The 16512-nt window shown below is 40.2% G+C and overlaps 1 protein-coding gene across 4 annotated transcripts in view; it reads right to left on the bottom strand.

The window, feature by feature from the left end:
* FRMD4B (FERM domain containing 4B) overlaps positions 1-16512 on the bottom strand; it is a 336744-nt gene that overhangs the window by 19385 nt on the left and 300847 nt on the right. For all 4 annotated transcript variants that reach the window (XM_082412128.1, XM_082412125.1, XM_082412126.1 and 1 more), the window contains 5 exons: positions 4675-4751; positions 2982-3120; positions 2360-2501; positions 1328-1461; positions 1112-1231 (listed from right to left, as the gene is read on the bottom strand). In XM_082412128.1, the coding sequence (XP_082268254.1) occupies positions 1112-1231; positions 1328-1461; positions 2360-2501; positions 2982-3120; positions 4675-4751 (612 nt within the window). The remainder of the gene's footprint in view (positions 1-1111; positions 1232-1327; positions 1462-2359; positions 2502-2981; positions 3121-4674; positions 4752-16512) is intronic.

Genomic DNA, 16512 nt, shown 5'->3' on the forward strand with positions numbered 1-16512 from the left:
ATATGTACTAGATAATAAAATTTCTCTTTCTCATGCGTTCTCAAATCAGATGCTCTCTGAGAATAAAATCTTCCTAAGTTTTACTGCTTAGGTATTCTCAAACACTTTCCTAGAAGACAAGACCTCCCTCCTCCATTTACTTTAACTGAACAGTCCAACTCTCTGTCCTTTTCAAAGAAGGGAATGGCCTTCCATTCATTCAGTTGGTTGGATGAAGATCATATTTTTCAAGAAGGGATTCTTCACCCAAGATTCATAGCCAGAGAATGCTATATTCACATGCACAGCTTTAGAAACAGATAAATTGAGGTTTGAGTCCTCTTTCTGGGTGATTCCTGGTTGCATGACCCTGGACATATTGCTTAATTTTTAATGCTTCGATTTTTTTATCATTTGTAAAATGGAGATAACACCCACCTTATGAAAGTATGGTGAAGATTAAAGGAAATAATGTATGTGCATTGCTTAGCTCAGAGCTGGGTATAGAGTGAACACTCAATAAATAGCAATGCTCACTTTATTATTAATGGAAACTGCTATCATTTTCTAAAGCCAAGATGGCTAAACTTCTGCAAGAAACACGAGTAGGGTCACAGTGTCTGATGTCATGCAGATGAGAAAGTACCCTCTATATTGGCTAACAAATCTTTTACCTTTATTATACCCAAGTGCTATACCTGTGTTATCTCATTGAATACTCCTTGCATCCCTCAGAGGGAAGAACAATCATTACCCCTATTTTATTGATGAGAAAACCCAAGAATTGAGACTTCACAGAGGGTCAACGATTTGCCAAAGGCTACTTGATTTTAAGTGGGAGACTCTAGTGCTGGAAGTCTTAATTCTTATAATAATACTTCTCAATTTATAAACATTTAGAGTTCCTTTAGTGCTCTTTCTGTTTGGTGGGGTAAAGTCATGAGAGAGAACTCAATTTTAACTAGACTGTGCATGAAAGAAAGAATTCAACTTGGTCTCCATGATCACTTTGAACTGGTGAGATAAAAATGTACAGCAGTAACTCAAAAACCAAAGGAACAAGTCAGCCACACTGAACTGACAGCATTTCTGTCTCACTGTTGATAGACACGCTCAGAGCTGGTGCTCATACCTCTTCACTCGGCAGCAAGTTGTCATCTAATTTGAATGCGGTACCTACACGCCTTCTGACGTGAGGAGCTTTCTCACCTACGTTCAGTGGATACTCCTTTGGCATTTTGCCTGTGAGCTCCTGTAAAACAGGACAGAAGCGAGAGGGAGATCACTGACCCTGGCTGGAATTGTCCAACACGATTTGAAATGCTCCCCAAGAGCGGAAGACACTCACAGCCTCCCGCAAACAGATCTTCTTAAGTTCTTCAACTTTTTTCAGAAGTTTTTCTTGCAACAGCTTTTCCTTCTTCTTGAGTTCAAGGATTTTCTCTCTCTTTTGCTCCTCATTGACTTCCGAGTCTTGAGAACCTGGTGGGGGGGATTGGGAGGGAGCGCGGAGAAGGTTTATACAAGGCATGTTTCCTTCCTTTTTAAAGGACAAGGGATTTTTAAGCCAAATCTGCTGTTTAATAATAGTTTATTTCTTTTCCCCTTGTTTCTGAACATAATAAAAGGAAACTGGAGAACATTTTCTCATGCTTCCAAGCATCAAACAGAGCCTGGTAATAATATATGCCTTTTGCATTTTGGCTCAGTCATTTTAGAAGCAATGATAAAATGCTTAGCGTTTCAGACACACCCAAGGAAAAAAATCATTTTTCTGAGCAGGAGAGAAGGTAAGATGTTCCTTGAGATAGCTGTTTAGAATCTTCTTTTAGAAAGTAAGCAAGGCAAAGGAATATTCTGTGCTTCAGGTTCACAAGCTGACAATGGGATTTAGACGAGAAATTATTTTTAGTGAAGTTACGTATACTTAGTGAGATTCTTATCCAAAATTTCTACAGAGGAAGGGTTTAGGGGCAAAAATCACTTTTGGGGGGTGAGGTGGGTTCGAAGGCTGTGGTCATGGTTCAATTTATGTTAAATGGAGAATTAGACAACCGTTTGTATCAAAAACTACACATTGGGGAAAGAAAAAGCTTATGAACCTTATGGGGAGAAAATATTCTTGCAAGCTACCCTGAGGCACTCACTATTTTAGCATCTATTGTTAATTATACAACCTGACTTTACTATTTAACTTTCTTCATACTCTTTTAAAAATTAATTTCAAAATTTATTCAAAACCGCAATATACTGTAGGTTCCATATGCTTATTTATTCCCAAAATAATGGGTTAAAAGATACATTTGAAAGTGGTGTACAACCAAAAAAATATGAAATAAGATAAAGATCGCTTGCACGCTCTCTAATCCAAAAATATTACCTGAGGAGATTAAACTGCCGTTGCTTGCCATGATGAACTGACTTTTTGCCTCTAGTGTCACCATTTTGGAGACCCTTGGTGTTCCCGTCTCAGTCAAATCCATTGCAATATCGTCTAAACTCCTGGCTGAAGGAATTTTTGCCTAATATAACATTGAAATGGAATTCATTCGGTTAAACCTATTTCAAATTAATAAAGCAATTCAGTTACTATGGAATAAAAATGTCAACACAGAGGACAATATAGAATTTTTATATACAAAAGTGATATTTTTCAGAACAAAAATATAAGATTTCAGCTTTGCAGTTAAAACGTTTTAGTAACTAGGCATGATTCCTTCTCATGGTATAGTTCAATCATTAACATTAAAACATCCTGAGTGTACACACATACATGCATGCCAAAAATTTGGCAAATCTTACAGTTTTCAGATCAGGTTATACGTTGCCCATTTTTTTAAATGTAAGAAAAATTAAAACAATTGGTAGTAAAGTTTAAAAAAACAAAACTCGAGGAACAAAAACCCATGTGCTTGCATCTTTTCTGAGAAAGCTTATCTTGCGAACACAAAGCCAGTGAGGGAGAGGACTTTGTCCTTATAGAAATGCTTCTAGTTACTTACTTTGCTTTGCTTCCGGTCCAAGTAAAACTGATGCTGACTAATTGCCATTACCCAGATGGACTTGATGAGAGAAGAGTTCGCATACCACGTTTGCACAAAGAGGCCACTTTGCCCAAAGGTTCTTCTGGATACCGAAATCCTGAAAGATTAAGGAAAGCACTCAAATGATCTGTCTCTGGCCCAGCACAACATAAAATGTATCCAGTGGGTAATGTTGTAATAAAGCTTCTCCTTAATTGTTTTGGCTCTGCCATAACTCTTTTGCTGTCAGGGGCCAAGCTTCTGATTTTCTCCTTTTATGAGAAAACCAATCACACCTGGGTAACAGCTCTCTGTAAAAGCAGCATATTAAACAACACATTCACACACTCAAAAGCAGATGAGAAAATGGGAAGAGAATTTGAAAAAGAACAGATACATGTATATGTATAACTGAATCACTTTGCTGTACACCTGAAACTCATACAACATTGTTAATCAACTATGCTCCAATGTAAAATAAAAATTAAAAAATAAATTAATTAACTTAAAAAAGAAAATGATTACTAACTAATATACCAACTGTATAATATTTTAGAAAAACCTAAGTCTAGTATGGTCATGTGCATAAATACACACATTCGGCATTCTGTATAGAAGCATGATATTGGAAATGATAGAAATTAAATATTTTTTTAAAAAAGCAGATGAGAATTAGCCACATTAGAGGCTGTAATAAAAACGTTTAGTTAAAGAACATAGGATGTGCGATCATCACAAGATGGCGGGAATAAATGTGATAATATTTTAAAGACAAAGCAACCAGGATCTGCGGGGTCAGCACCTTCCTTAAGGTAAGAGAGTATCTCAGGTCTACGTAGAATTGTCTGGCTCTGGCACTATCAGAGGATGAACATAATAACATTATGCATGTCCAAAACTGGTCCAGAGTACTGCTTATGCACCAGATGAAAAGAGGAGAGAGGGTCAGAGTAAGGAGAGGGCAAGAGAGAGAAAGATGGGGGGAAGGCAGACACTGTGTAGGGGTGGGGGTGGGAGAAGGGCACCAATGTCCTTTGTAGGAATTTGCCTTATCTCTTTGGGTCATCTTTTTGTCACAGCTGTTTCCTCCATCCCTCAGACCTCCAAATATCCATAAACTTATCTGAAAAGCAACCGCTGAGGGCCGATAAGGAATTCCTCTGAGGCACCTGGAAAGCCTACATCCTGACTTCAATTCAGGTAGCTAATTTAGCAACTTTTTATTTAAGTGACCAAGAATACCAAACTTGAAAATGAGCAAAGGATCCGAATAGACATTTCTCTAAAGTAGATATACAAGCGGCCAATGAGCCCGTGAAAAGATGCTCAGCATGCAAATTCAAAGCAGTATGAGCTTATCACTGCACACCACCAGGATGGCTATTCTCACACACACACACACACACACACCTAAAAATAACAAGTGTTAGGGAGAATGCGGAGAAAATGAAACCATGCACATTGCTGGTGGGAATGTAAAAGGGTGTAGCCTCTTTGGAAAACAATCTGGCAGTTCCTCAAAAGGTTAAAAAGAAAGAGTTACCATTTGATCAAGCAATTCCAATCGTAGATATATACCCAAGAGAAACGAAAACACGTGCACATGAATATTCATAGCAGCATATCTGGACAGTCACCAGGGCTCATACAGAAAAAAGTCTGTGATCCTCACCTCCGCGGATCGTGAACTTCCACAGCAAACTTTTTCTCACGGAAATATAAGTTCTCCAGCTGTTTCCACTGGAATAACTAAGAAATGAAGAAAACAGAAAAGCCACACAGCTTTAATTAATGTTAACTTTTACTAAATCTAGAAATCAGCTTAATAATGAAAAAATCAAGAATTAAGACTGAGAATTAAGATAAAGAATTAAGCACTAAGATTAGGCATGAATATGTAATGCAGTCTTTTTACAAACCAACTATAACGTGAAACCTTTTTCTGATGGTAATCTTCACCTCATCAATCTTCCCTGAACAATAAAACCAGGCAACTGTGGGGAACATGCATACTATTTTTCCTCTGACTCAACTAAATAAAAGGGTAAGGAAATCGTAGATTCCAGTAAACCCATGCCTTCTGATCAAAGACGTTGACTTCATATTTAAATGGAAACAAATTCAAAGGGATGTCTCAATAAGACCACAGATTAAATTCAAAAGAATGCAAAGTGAAAGTAAAATGGAACCCCAAGCAGGGGTGATTCTCCGAGATACCAGTTTCCCGCCTACAAGTGTTCCTCTAAATGGGACAGAAACTGAGCACTCGGAATTGGAGGCAGGGTAGGGTGGGAGTGAACGCTGACACTGACCTCTTGGTTTCTGAGCTAGAGACTCCAGCTTTTGTAAGTAGAACCCATTTCTACTGTTGACATTCTAATGCTACACTGGGTGTTATTTGCCAGTTGGTTGGGAGAAACAGAACTTACTTACTGGCAGTGGGCATCTGAAATCTAAATAACTTGTGAAAAGCAGCTCATTCACAGAACTGAGTGTGCCCTGCTGCATTTTCTGGGTTCATTCCCAACCCCTCACGTTAACCTGAGCCCCTGCTTGTCCTTTTAACTTTGACTTCATAGTTGAATTCCTTTTCTCCATCCCAGTCTTGATGATCAGAGAAATACTAGCACAGCGATTTCATTCCATTATTAGACTTTGGCTGGATTTTTAAATTATGTTCAAAGAATCTTCAAAAAGCATTTTAATCACCAAGATAGTAACTTCTCTGCAATGCATGATCAGCAAAACCATTTCCTGGGGTACGGGAACCAACACTTTTCACCAACATGTAAACCTCATGTTGGGACTTACCTGGTGGCACAGTGGTTAAGAATCCGCCTGCAAAGGCAGGGGACACAGGTTCGAGTCCTGGTCTGGGAGGGTCCCATGTGCCGCGAAGCGGCTAAACCCATGGGCCACAACTACTGAGCCTGTGCTCTAGAGCCCACGAGCCACAAGTACTGAGCCCACGCACCTACAGCCTGTGTTTTACAACAGGAGAGGCCACCGCAGTGAGAAGCCCGCGCACCGCAACAAAGAGTAGCCCCCTCTCGCCGCAACTACAGAAAGCCCACGCAGCAACGAAGACCCAACACAGCCAAAAATAAATAATAAATGAATTAATTAATTTAAAAAAAACCAAAAAACCAAAACCTCATGTAGAGGAACAGCACGAGCTAAAGGTTCCTGTGCACACATAGCTGGAAGACAAACGTTTTCAAACTGGACCCCCAGTCCCAAACCGAGTAAAATAAACCAGCACCCACTAAGAACACAGCCCTTCATGGTCTGAACACATAGTGTCTGTAACTACAACCATCACCCAGGTAGAAAAAGGAATTTGTGAGAGCTTAAAGCTACATACCGATTTTCTAAAATGTCCATAGGTTTGAGGCTTTCATTTCTTTTACTCCCAAGGTTCCAAAAGTGGGACAGAAATGGGAAGGAAAAGTCCGAGGTGCTCTCTCCCTCCCCCCCGTCCTGGCTGGGCAGCTCCGGTGAGTTCTGAATGGAGTTTCCTAAGACACTTAGGTGTAACTCAATTTCACAAACCGAGCCTCCCACGGCTGACACCCTAATGACATCAGCAACTCCGAGTGACATCACCCCAGTTCCACTCCTTCTTTGATCAGGAAGAGGACAGCTAAGTTCTCTCTAGCAGATTTTCCCAGGACAGAGACATTTTTCAAATGGGGTACAGGGTAGATTCAGATGGCTGTTTCCTGGGAAGTAAACTGCTTTGAATCCAGGCACAAACTTCACTAGAGGCTGGGTGAGGGAGACATTGCTCCCCCGTTTTACTCACCCTGGACGCGAACAGGTTTGACAGGAAGAGCCACAATGCAGCTCAGCTGTGTTTTCCTTTGCGTCCATTCCCACACACATAAAACCAGGGCCAGACTTGAAACCTGATCTCTGAAAGCCGCCGCCTCTCCCTCTTATCACTTACACATGTGAAATACTAGCGCTTTTGCCAGCAGACGGACAGCAGACGGTCCCCCTGCAAGCAAAAACCCTACTTAAAAGGTGAAGGGTTTCAGCTAATTTAAAGAGTGAAATAATTAGATGGCAACTGGGTTTGCAAATGAAGTTACAGGAAGGAGACTGCATTTTTAAGTCTGAAAGGCAAAGCCATTTCCCCACCTGAAATCTTAAGTTTTTGCAGGGAATTCCCTGGAGATCCAGTGGGTTAGGACTTGGTGCTTTCACTGCTGTCGCCCAGGTTCGATCCCTGGAAAGCTTTTGCAAAATGTAATTTCATATATGTGCCTGTAATAGTATAAAAGTGAAGAGGAATGGCACAAACTTCCTTCGTGATAGCGGTTGGGGACGATAGAATGTATGAGGGGTAAATGGCACAGAAAACTTCAATGTTACCAGTCATGTCTGATTTACTTGATTAATAAAAATAAGATGAAGTAAATATAACAAAATATTAGTAATCGTCAATTTAAGTGGTTATGCAGGTGTAGTCACATTCTTGGTATTCCTGTATTTTTTTAATTTCTAAAAATTAAAATAAAAGAAGTTTGTATAAAATGAACAAAGGTTGGTCTGTTTCATACAAGAGTGAGATTTCCACTCCCTAACCATTTGGGAGGCCTACATTTTAGGCATGTATTACCTTTATGATTCTTATCAATGTTTGAAGTTGCTAGGAAAACACTTCTAACTGTAGTTGCTCTTGATCTAGCTGGCAGCTGGAAATAAGCTAGTTTTTCTTTTGAAATTTCTGACATCATTCTTCTATCGTGCTTTTAAATTACCTTGGAGTTCTCCATCTCAGAGAGCAGGATAAGGCTCTGAAAATGGCAATGGAGCCGAGGTAAAGTGGATTCCATTGCTCATGCAACACGCCTAGGACAGCACCTGGCACATAGCAGGCAGCTGTCTGATCTTCATTCCTGTCCTTTTGGTACTTAAGTGTTTTCCTTAAAGGGTAAATAAAAGGCCCCCCTCTGGTCAAAATTACTCAAGATTTTGGACCAACGGAAGGATAAGAGGAAAATGCCAAAGAAATATCCACCAGGCTGACCTGACTTGTTGGGGCCTCTGTATTACAGAAATGGCCTGACGGGGAATTCCCTGGCGGTCTAGTGGTTAGGATTCAGCTCTTTCACTGCCGTTGGCCCGGGGTTCAATCCCTGGTCGGGGAACTAAGATCCCTGCAAGCTAAGCCATGCAGCACAGCCAAAAAAGAAAAAGAAAAGAAAAGAAAAGAAGGAGAGAGAAATGGCCTGACATATAAGGAATACTCTAAATCACCTGAAAGATGAAGAACGGTTACAAGAAACCATTTAAGAAAAAAGAACAAAATTCAAAGGAAGGTAGAAGGGAGCAAAGTACGCTTCACATTCTCCACTGTTTGGAGAACACTGGTGCCCCTACAGAGTAGGACTCTTATAGCGTATGATGTCTTACAGGATAGAACAAGACTATTATATATATTATATTATGTGAATGTGTATGTATAAACAAAATTTGTAATTTTCATATTAAAACAGAAAAAAAATTTTGCCCAAGACAAAATTCCCACTCCTGGAGATTTGGGGGGTGGGTGGGTAGGAGAAGAGGAGTTTTATTTGCTTTGCAACACAGAGTTATGAGCCTGAAACTGCACTGTTTTCTAAAGTGATCATTAAACAAGCATAATGACAATCATTAATTAGTATTTATTGTTGTTTATGTAGCACTCACTAGTAGGGATGAGTTTGAAATTGTGTTGTGTTTAGAATTCATGGTGTTAGTAATGAAAGGAAATACTTGCATGGTGACAATAAAACCATCAATTAGGTCTTCCAGACGTCTTTCTACTCTACTCTCATCTAGAATGATTAGTTGTGCCCTTTAGCATCAAAAGAAGGAAGTAGATACCAAGAGATGAAATAATAGCTGGGATTAACTTTGAGATTACAGAATAAATAAACAAAGAGATAAACCAAAAAAAGTCAAAGAGGAGCAATGTGAACAATGATAGTAACAAAGAGATAATCAAAAAAACTACAACAGGAAGAGAATGTTTCCTTAGGTCACAGATCACCTTGTCTTAAAAAAAGAAAGTGTCAAAAATTTAATAACTGACACAGAAAACCAAAGCTGAATCAAATCTTATTTTAAAAGTGAACGTGTGTAAAATGCCGTAGTCAGAATCTATTCCCTTTATCCTTAGATGTAAAGGAAGTTGACGGTTTTAGCATAATTTGCCACGCGTTATTACACTTTATTTAATGAGATGCATGGGTTGAATATTTAAGCCATTTTGTTGAAAACTAAATAAACCTCAGTATTTAGATACTGATAGCCACTCACTATTACAGCCTTAAAGAACTGGAAGAAATCACCTCTTTCCCCTTCCTATGCTACAATCACACTGGTTCCTAAACATCTGAGGCCACTGTCAAACTTTAGGAAAAAAGACTATAAGGAAAAGCTGAGGGACTTTCAGGAAACCGAGAGTCACATACCTAAGTAGCTCTTGGAGTCCTTTACACATTCCTCTTCAATTAACAAATATTTCTTGTCCACCTTCTATGCGTGAGGTCCTGTTCTTGCTGGCAAATAATAGCCAGGTCCCCTTCCTTGTGATGCTTACCTGAACCAAATGGACCACATCAGACTGCCTTGGTTTACATGCTGATTTCACCACATGTGCTTTATTTGGCAAGTTGCTTAACTTTCTTGAGTCTCAGTTTCCTCATCTGTAAAATGGGACCAACAACGCCTGCCTCAGAGGGTTGTTGGAAGGGTTTAGTGAGATTATGTTTATGAAGCACTTAGCACACTGCCTGGCTCAGAATCAACATTTAGTAAGCGATAAAGCTAGCTGCATCTGTTAGGAAGGACCCTCAGTCCAATTCCCTTATTTTATCATCTCTTCTGAAGATGGAGGAGAGCCACTTAACAGCAGAAAGAACTAGAAACTGCTGTCTGGATCCCACATCTGTCTTTCCACTGATGAGAAATAGCCAAGTTATTCTGTTGACACTTCTGTGTCCCTCAGATTTCCAATTCTATGAGCTTCAGCCTCTGTAAAAACTGCTGTATCTCTGTTGATTTCATTGGTGGTTTCCTGATACACCCTCTAGGTAGGAAATCTGTTCACTGTTCCTGTATCACAGAGGTCATAGAGGAGGTACGTGAGAATGGGTCAAAGGCACGCCCACAGGGAGACGCAATGGCAGCAAGCTAGCAAGCTCCCTCCTGACTGGAGTACCCAGAAAAGAAGAGACATGCCCCAGCATGTACAAAAATGCTGAGGAGTGTGACCCACTACCAGCAAGGAGGACCTCTGGGGTAGTGAAAGACAAGGAAAAGTCTTGGACAGAAAGGATGCACTGTCTCTTTGAATCTTGATGGATTGAAAGTAGACAGCACCCAAAGGTTTAACACTAGGCAATGACAGGAAAGACATCATCAGAGGCTTGGTTTTTTTGTAATAGCACTTATAATACAGGTTAATCATTTAACTGCAAATTCCCTTGTAAATGACTAAATTTGGGATAGTAGCAGCGTGGTGTATGACTGTATATCAAATAATTACTCACATAGGGTGAGTCCCCTGCTGTAACTTGAAGCAAAACAAGATCACTGTATTATTGATTTATTCTTTTTTCATTTTAAAAAAGTTACACTTGATGAGTATACTGTTAGTACCCACAAGCCAGCTAGCAGATCTGTTTTGCCTCCTGGAGTACCAAAAAATTAGAATTTTTCAGGATGATGAGCTTTGAGAAAGCCAAATTGACCTACCTTCTATCCAGCTAGCCATCTTTCAACCAAATATTTATGTGACTGAGAATGAGTCTTCCCAACAACCTTATGGGGAGGTAACTACATTTAGCCCCATTTCACAGAAGAGAAAACTGAGGCTCAGAGAGGTTTAATTGGCCAAGGTCCCAAAGTTAAATAGGGGCAGATCTGGGATTCACACCCAAGCACAACCATGGCTCCAAATTCCCCAGTTACCAGAGCACACTATCCTGCCTTTCTTATTTGGGAAGAGTATTCTATGAAGATTGTTATGTTAACCAAAAAAGAAAGAAAAAAAGAGTAATTCCCAGTTCAACCTCATAGGAAGAAAACGGCAGCAATTACGACAGCCATTTGCAGAAAAGAACTCTGAGTCTCTCATGTTTGACTTAGACTAGTGGTTCTCCACCAATGATGATTTCTCTTCACTTCCCACCCTCACCCACAACTCCCAGAACATGTGGCCATGTCTGGAGACATTTCTGGTTTATCCCACTGGAGGGGAGGCTGCTACTAGCATCTTGTGGTTAGAGGCCAGAGATGCTGCTGAATATCAGACCATGCTCAGGACAAAATGATCTGGCCCAAAACATCAATAGCGCAGAGAATGAGAACACCTGACTCAGAGGATAATTTCTGGTGACATAACTATGCTTTGGTGGGTGAAGTGTGTTGATGAAGAAGATAAAATTTTTGCTACAAAATAATGAATTTTGGATTTCTCTTTTTCTCAACTAGGTATGTCTTTAGGAACAAATAAATGTCTGGATTGTTTTCTAAATGCAAATGTTCCCTCCCAGAAGGACTTAGAACAACTGATCAGACTACAAGAGGCCATGTTCTCAATGCCCGGGAACACACCAAATGGTACACTCTCAGGTAGAGAAAATTACTTTTTCAGATGTGATGTGATAACCCTTCACACAGAAAACATCAGGTCTTAAACGCAAGGAGTGAAACATTCTGAGTAGTTTTGGAAACGTTTAGACAAAGATGTCCTGGGTATCAGAAAATACAGGATATAAAAATCTGATCATCTAAGAGGATGTCACCTCGTATAAATTCCCTCTGTGGCCAAATCTCTAACCTCTCAGAGCTGATCTAAGGACTTCTGTTAGTACTTGCAATAGAGCGCTCACTGCACGTATCTGGTATAACCAGGGCTGACCTGTCGCTCAGAGACACCTGCATGGCCCTTCTGGATGTTTACAGATGGCATCCGTCCTCACAGGTTGGTACCTAGTCTGCTTATTAAATATTTTCAATACAAATCTCTAATTTTGAATATGATTTTGTCTTTCCAGATGGGTTGTCAGGTCCTTGATGACCGGGACTGGGCTTTTTCCTTAAACGAGATAAAGAATATAAAGTAGGGGACTTCCCCAGTGGTTCAGTGGTTAACCACCTTCCAATGCAGGGGACTCAGGTTCGATCCCTGGTCGGGGAACTAAGATCCCACGTGCCGCGGGGCAACTAAGCCTGCGGGCCACAACTACTGAGCTGGCGCGCCTCAGCTAGAGCCCGTGTGCTGCAAACTACAGAGCCCACGTGCTCTGGAGCCCGGGCGCCACAACTAGAGAAGAGAAAATCTGCACGCCACAACTACAGAGAAGCCCATGTGCCACAATGAAAGATCCTGCACGCCTCAATGAAGACCCTGCGTGCTGCAACTAAGACCCAACGCAGCCAAAAATAAGTTAAATAAATAAATAATAAATAAATCTTTAAAAAACTATATAAAGTACTATAGGGCCCTTGCAGACAGAATGGGCTCATTATTTTTTTTTTGGAAAAATATCAGAGTGCATTGCACTTTGTCAGAGATTTGCTCCTGAAGGATGAATGAATTAAAACCAAACCGATCTTTGGTTATAAGTACAGAATGAAGAAAACTTTACTGTTTACGCCCCGTGATAGAAAAAATTGTCACCATGCTTTATGTACTAACTGGCTTTCTCTGCATTTGGACTGGTCAATCCTATTAGAGAGCTATCTTTCATTTTTCTGTATGTGCCAGCAATTCAGCCATTTGGTAAATGCCTAGAAACACAGAGTAACAGATGAGATAATGAAATCTAATGGGTTTGCCTGTCCAGCAGCCCTTTCCTCTTTTTCAACCATCACCTTCAGTTTCTACAGGGAACACACTCACTCTTTAAGCTCTAGCTGTAGGGGTCTCTCAGTTTTTATAACGTGCCCACCTCCCTCCCATCAGCATACACTGTTCTCTGACATGAACATGCCAACCCATTCTTTGTTTTAAGCCTGGCTCCTTCTCACACTTCAGGTCTCAGCTTAAATGTCACCTTTCTCAGAGAGGCCTTTTCTGAACACCTGAAACATCCCTACCCATCCCATTTTTGTCCCTCCATCTCATTTGTTTCCATCAGAGACTATTCAAAATTTATAATTATGTCTTCATTCTCTGCTCACTTGTTTGTTTCTCATTAACCATCCCCCTGGAAGACTTCCAAGGAAACAAACACCGAGTGACAGGAACTACTTATCACCCTCAGGATCTATTTTTCCTTCTAACAAAACACCTTGAGTGATGGCTTTGTCCATGAACACCCACCTAGAGTATACACTGCCCAGCCTCCTTTGCAGTTAGACTTGGTGATTTTTTCTTTAAACCTTTTTAAAAAAAATATTTTATTTATTTATTTATTTGGCTGGGTCGGGTCTTAGTTGTGGCACGCGGGATCTTTCATTGTGGCACGTGGGATCTTTTGTTGAGGCGAACAGGATCTCTAGTTGTGGCGTGTGGGCTTAGTTGCCCCGAGGCATGTGGGATCTTAGTTCCCCGACCAGGAATTGAACCTGCGTCCCCTGCATTGGAAGGCAGATTCTTAACCACTGGACCACCACGGGAGTTCCTAAACTTGGTGATTTTATGAATAAGGCTGCTTGCCTTGGCTTCTTTCCATCTGCCTACCGGTTGTGAGATGGAAATAGGGATTTACCAATGCCCATCCAATTCTCTGAGAGTTCCCTGTTTTAGAACTGCTTCAAATTCTAATAGTGATTAACTACAGGAGGAAAAGACAAATGCCTATGCTGCCCAGTAAACTTTCTATAAATTAGAGTATGGTGTAAAGGGAAAAATAATTAACCATAAGTTTGTTTTCTATGTCTATGGGAAAGGGGCAGGGGGAGGGATAAATTAGGAGTTTGGGATTAACATATACACACTACTATATATAAAATAGATAACCAACAAGGACCTACTGGATAGCACAGAGAACTGTAGTCAATATTTTGTAATAACCTATAAGGGAAAAGAATCTGAAAAAAATATATATATATATATGTGTAACTGAATCACTTTGCTGTAAACATGAAAGTAACACAACATTGTAAATCAACTACACTTCAATAAAAAATAAATGAATTTAAAACAAGAAAAGAAAAATATATAGTCAGTGAAAGAATTCACTAACTCATTGGGTCCACATAATGATCTGTGAGGTAGATAGACAGAATTCTTTGATTTTGATAGTTGAGAAAATAAAGACCCAAAAGGCTGAGTGACAGCTCCAGGTCAGCCAACCAGTAAGTGGAGTGCCAGACTGGTTCTTATTTCAAATCCACCCTATAGGGTTGGAGCTCTCCTCCCACTGACTCTGTAGAAGGCTTTAACAATCAAATTGATTCCTGGTGTGGCTGGAGCTTAATTATATACTTCACAAAGTATAGACCGGATGGACTGGTCTCCGGGTGACATTCTGTAATTCTTTTTCTCCCTGCCCATCATACTTCATTTTGTATTGATGTGGAAAGTATAATACAACTGGACGGCACACATTCTCTTCTCTCTCCTGTAGTTAACCTCACCTAGAATTTAAGCAGCATTAGAAGCAGCATCCTAATCGAGGTCCGTGGTGATGGGGTAGTGGTGGAGGAAGCAAGGTGGGTTTAGAAATGATCAAGATGGCCGTGCTTAGAAAAATAAGCAAGTCACTGAGTTTAAATGAAATGAACCCTGTACTTTTATGACAAGGAAACAGGAAGACTTTTGTGCTGGTTACTTAATTCGTCTGCTCTAGGCAATTGGGAATTCCAATTAATTTAAAAAAATCAGTTAACTGATTTTTTTCCCCACCCTGAAATGCCCTGGGGTAATGACATGTATCACAAGACTTTCTTAGTCTTATAATGCAGAAAGATACTAATCTTGAAAATCATTTTATCCTACTATGGTCTACCTATGACACCTTGACTAGCATGTCATTTTTTTTCCTCCCACCTCTGACAGGTTCTGGTTTTCCCCAGGGAAATAACTTGCTAGAGGGGTAGAAATCAGTCATGACATATACTAATACTTAGCCACGGACCCATTGTCTACTTCTTTGTGAAGAACAGACATTTTTCCTTGAAATACTGAATGAACAATAAAAACCTAGCACGTGTTTGAATTTTTCTTTTTTAAATAAAGCTTCATCGTTTTTAAGTTTGAACATCCTACGATTTGAAGTTGAGTTCTGGTATGTCTCACATTCCCTAAGAGTTTGCAATGACACATTTCATGCACAAAGGAAGGATTTAAAAGAAAAACTGCTTATGACCTGATTTTTTAATACCGTATTTTTTGTGGATTGTAACTCAGAAGTTAAAAAATTTCTCTTAATTTGCATCATACCTTAGGGCATTGTGGTTAATGAATTGGGAGGGGCAGAATGCTTACCAGTCTCTGAAAATAGTAAATGTGAGTGTGGACTCTTATGTGGTACACTAGGGCTCTGGGTTTGTAGCAATGCTGGGTCCTTCCTTAACCAGTGATCCAAGAATATTTCTCATACCCTTCTTTATTGTCTCTCTCCCTCACTACAAATGAGTAATTACCAGTTATGGAGTTATGACTGTGTATCAGGCACAACACTAAATATAATCTCATTAATTCTTACAACCACCCTAGTAGTTGGTGGCATTACCATTGTACAGATGAGAAAACTATAAGCTTAAAGAGAGGTTAAGCAACATGTCCAAGGTCACACAGCAAATGACATCAGAGACAGTCTTTGGATTGCTTCCCAAACCCTTGCCCTGTTGCATTATACTACGTGCACTGCAAACAAATCGACCTCCCTGACTGGCAAAAGCCTTATAGACAGTACACATGAAGAGCCTTTGCTGGGTGTTTTGGGAGGTAAAACAAACACAGTCTCCAATATTCAGACCCTATAACTGACAGACATTATGTGGAAAGGATAGAGGCCTCAGCCTGTGGACCTCGGACCAACCCTTTTTCAAAACAGACTTTTGACATCTTATCATGGGTAATTCTTCCTCCTTCTGGCCTGTTTTTAAGCCATGTAATTATAATGCAGCAGGCATGTGATTCAGGAGGCTGAGCATCTACGCAGCCTCCTATTCCAGCCTTTGTTTCATTCCAGTTTGGCAATATGACCTTCATTCCTGCCCGGCCATTGGTAACTTGCTGGAGCACAGGTCCACGCAAACAGCTGAAGCGTGATCCTCCTTTTATATGTCACTGTTCACGACCCTTATTTGTGCAACTAAGCCAAGAAGGGGACTTTAGAACATCCTCCTGCCAATGAAACTCTTAAGTTGTCTAGACAGGAAAAAACAAAGATACGGAAGCAAAATCCATTGTCAGGTTTAACAGAAGAAGCAAGGAGAAAGCAAACAGTGGTACAAAGTGGGCACCTGCTAAAATAACCAAGAAAGAGAAAGCAAGACAGTGATCACACCAGATGGGCAGTTTATGGTCCTTTTCGAACTGAATGGCATGTCTTGAAAA

Source organism: Balaenoptera physalus (genome assembly GCF_965194825.1).
Source record: "Balaenoptera physalus genome assembly, chromosome: 11".
In the NCBI taxonomy this organism is placed as follows: Eukaryota; Metazoa; Chordata; class Mammalia; order Artiodactyla; family Balaenopteridae; genus Balaenoptera; species Balaenoptera physalus.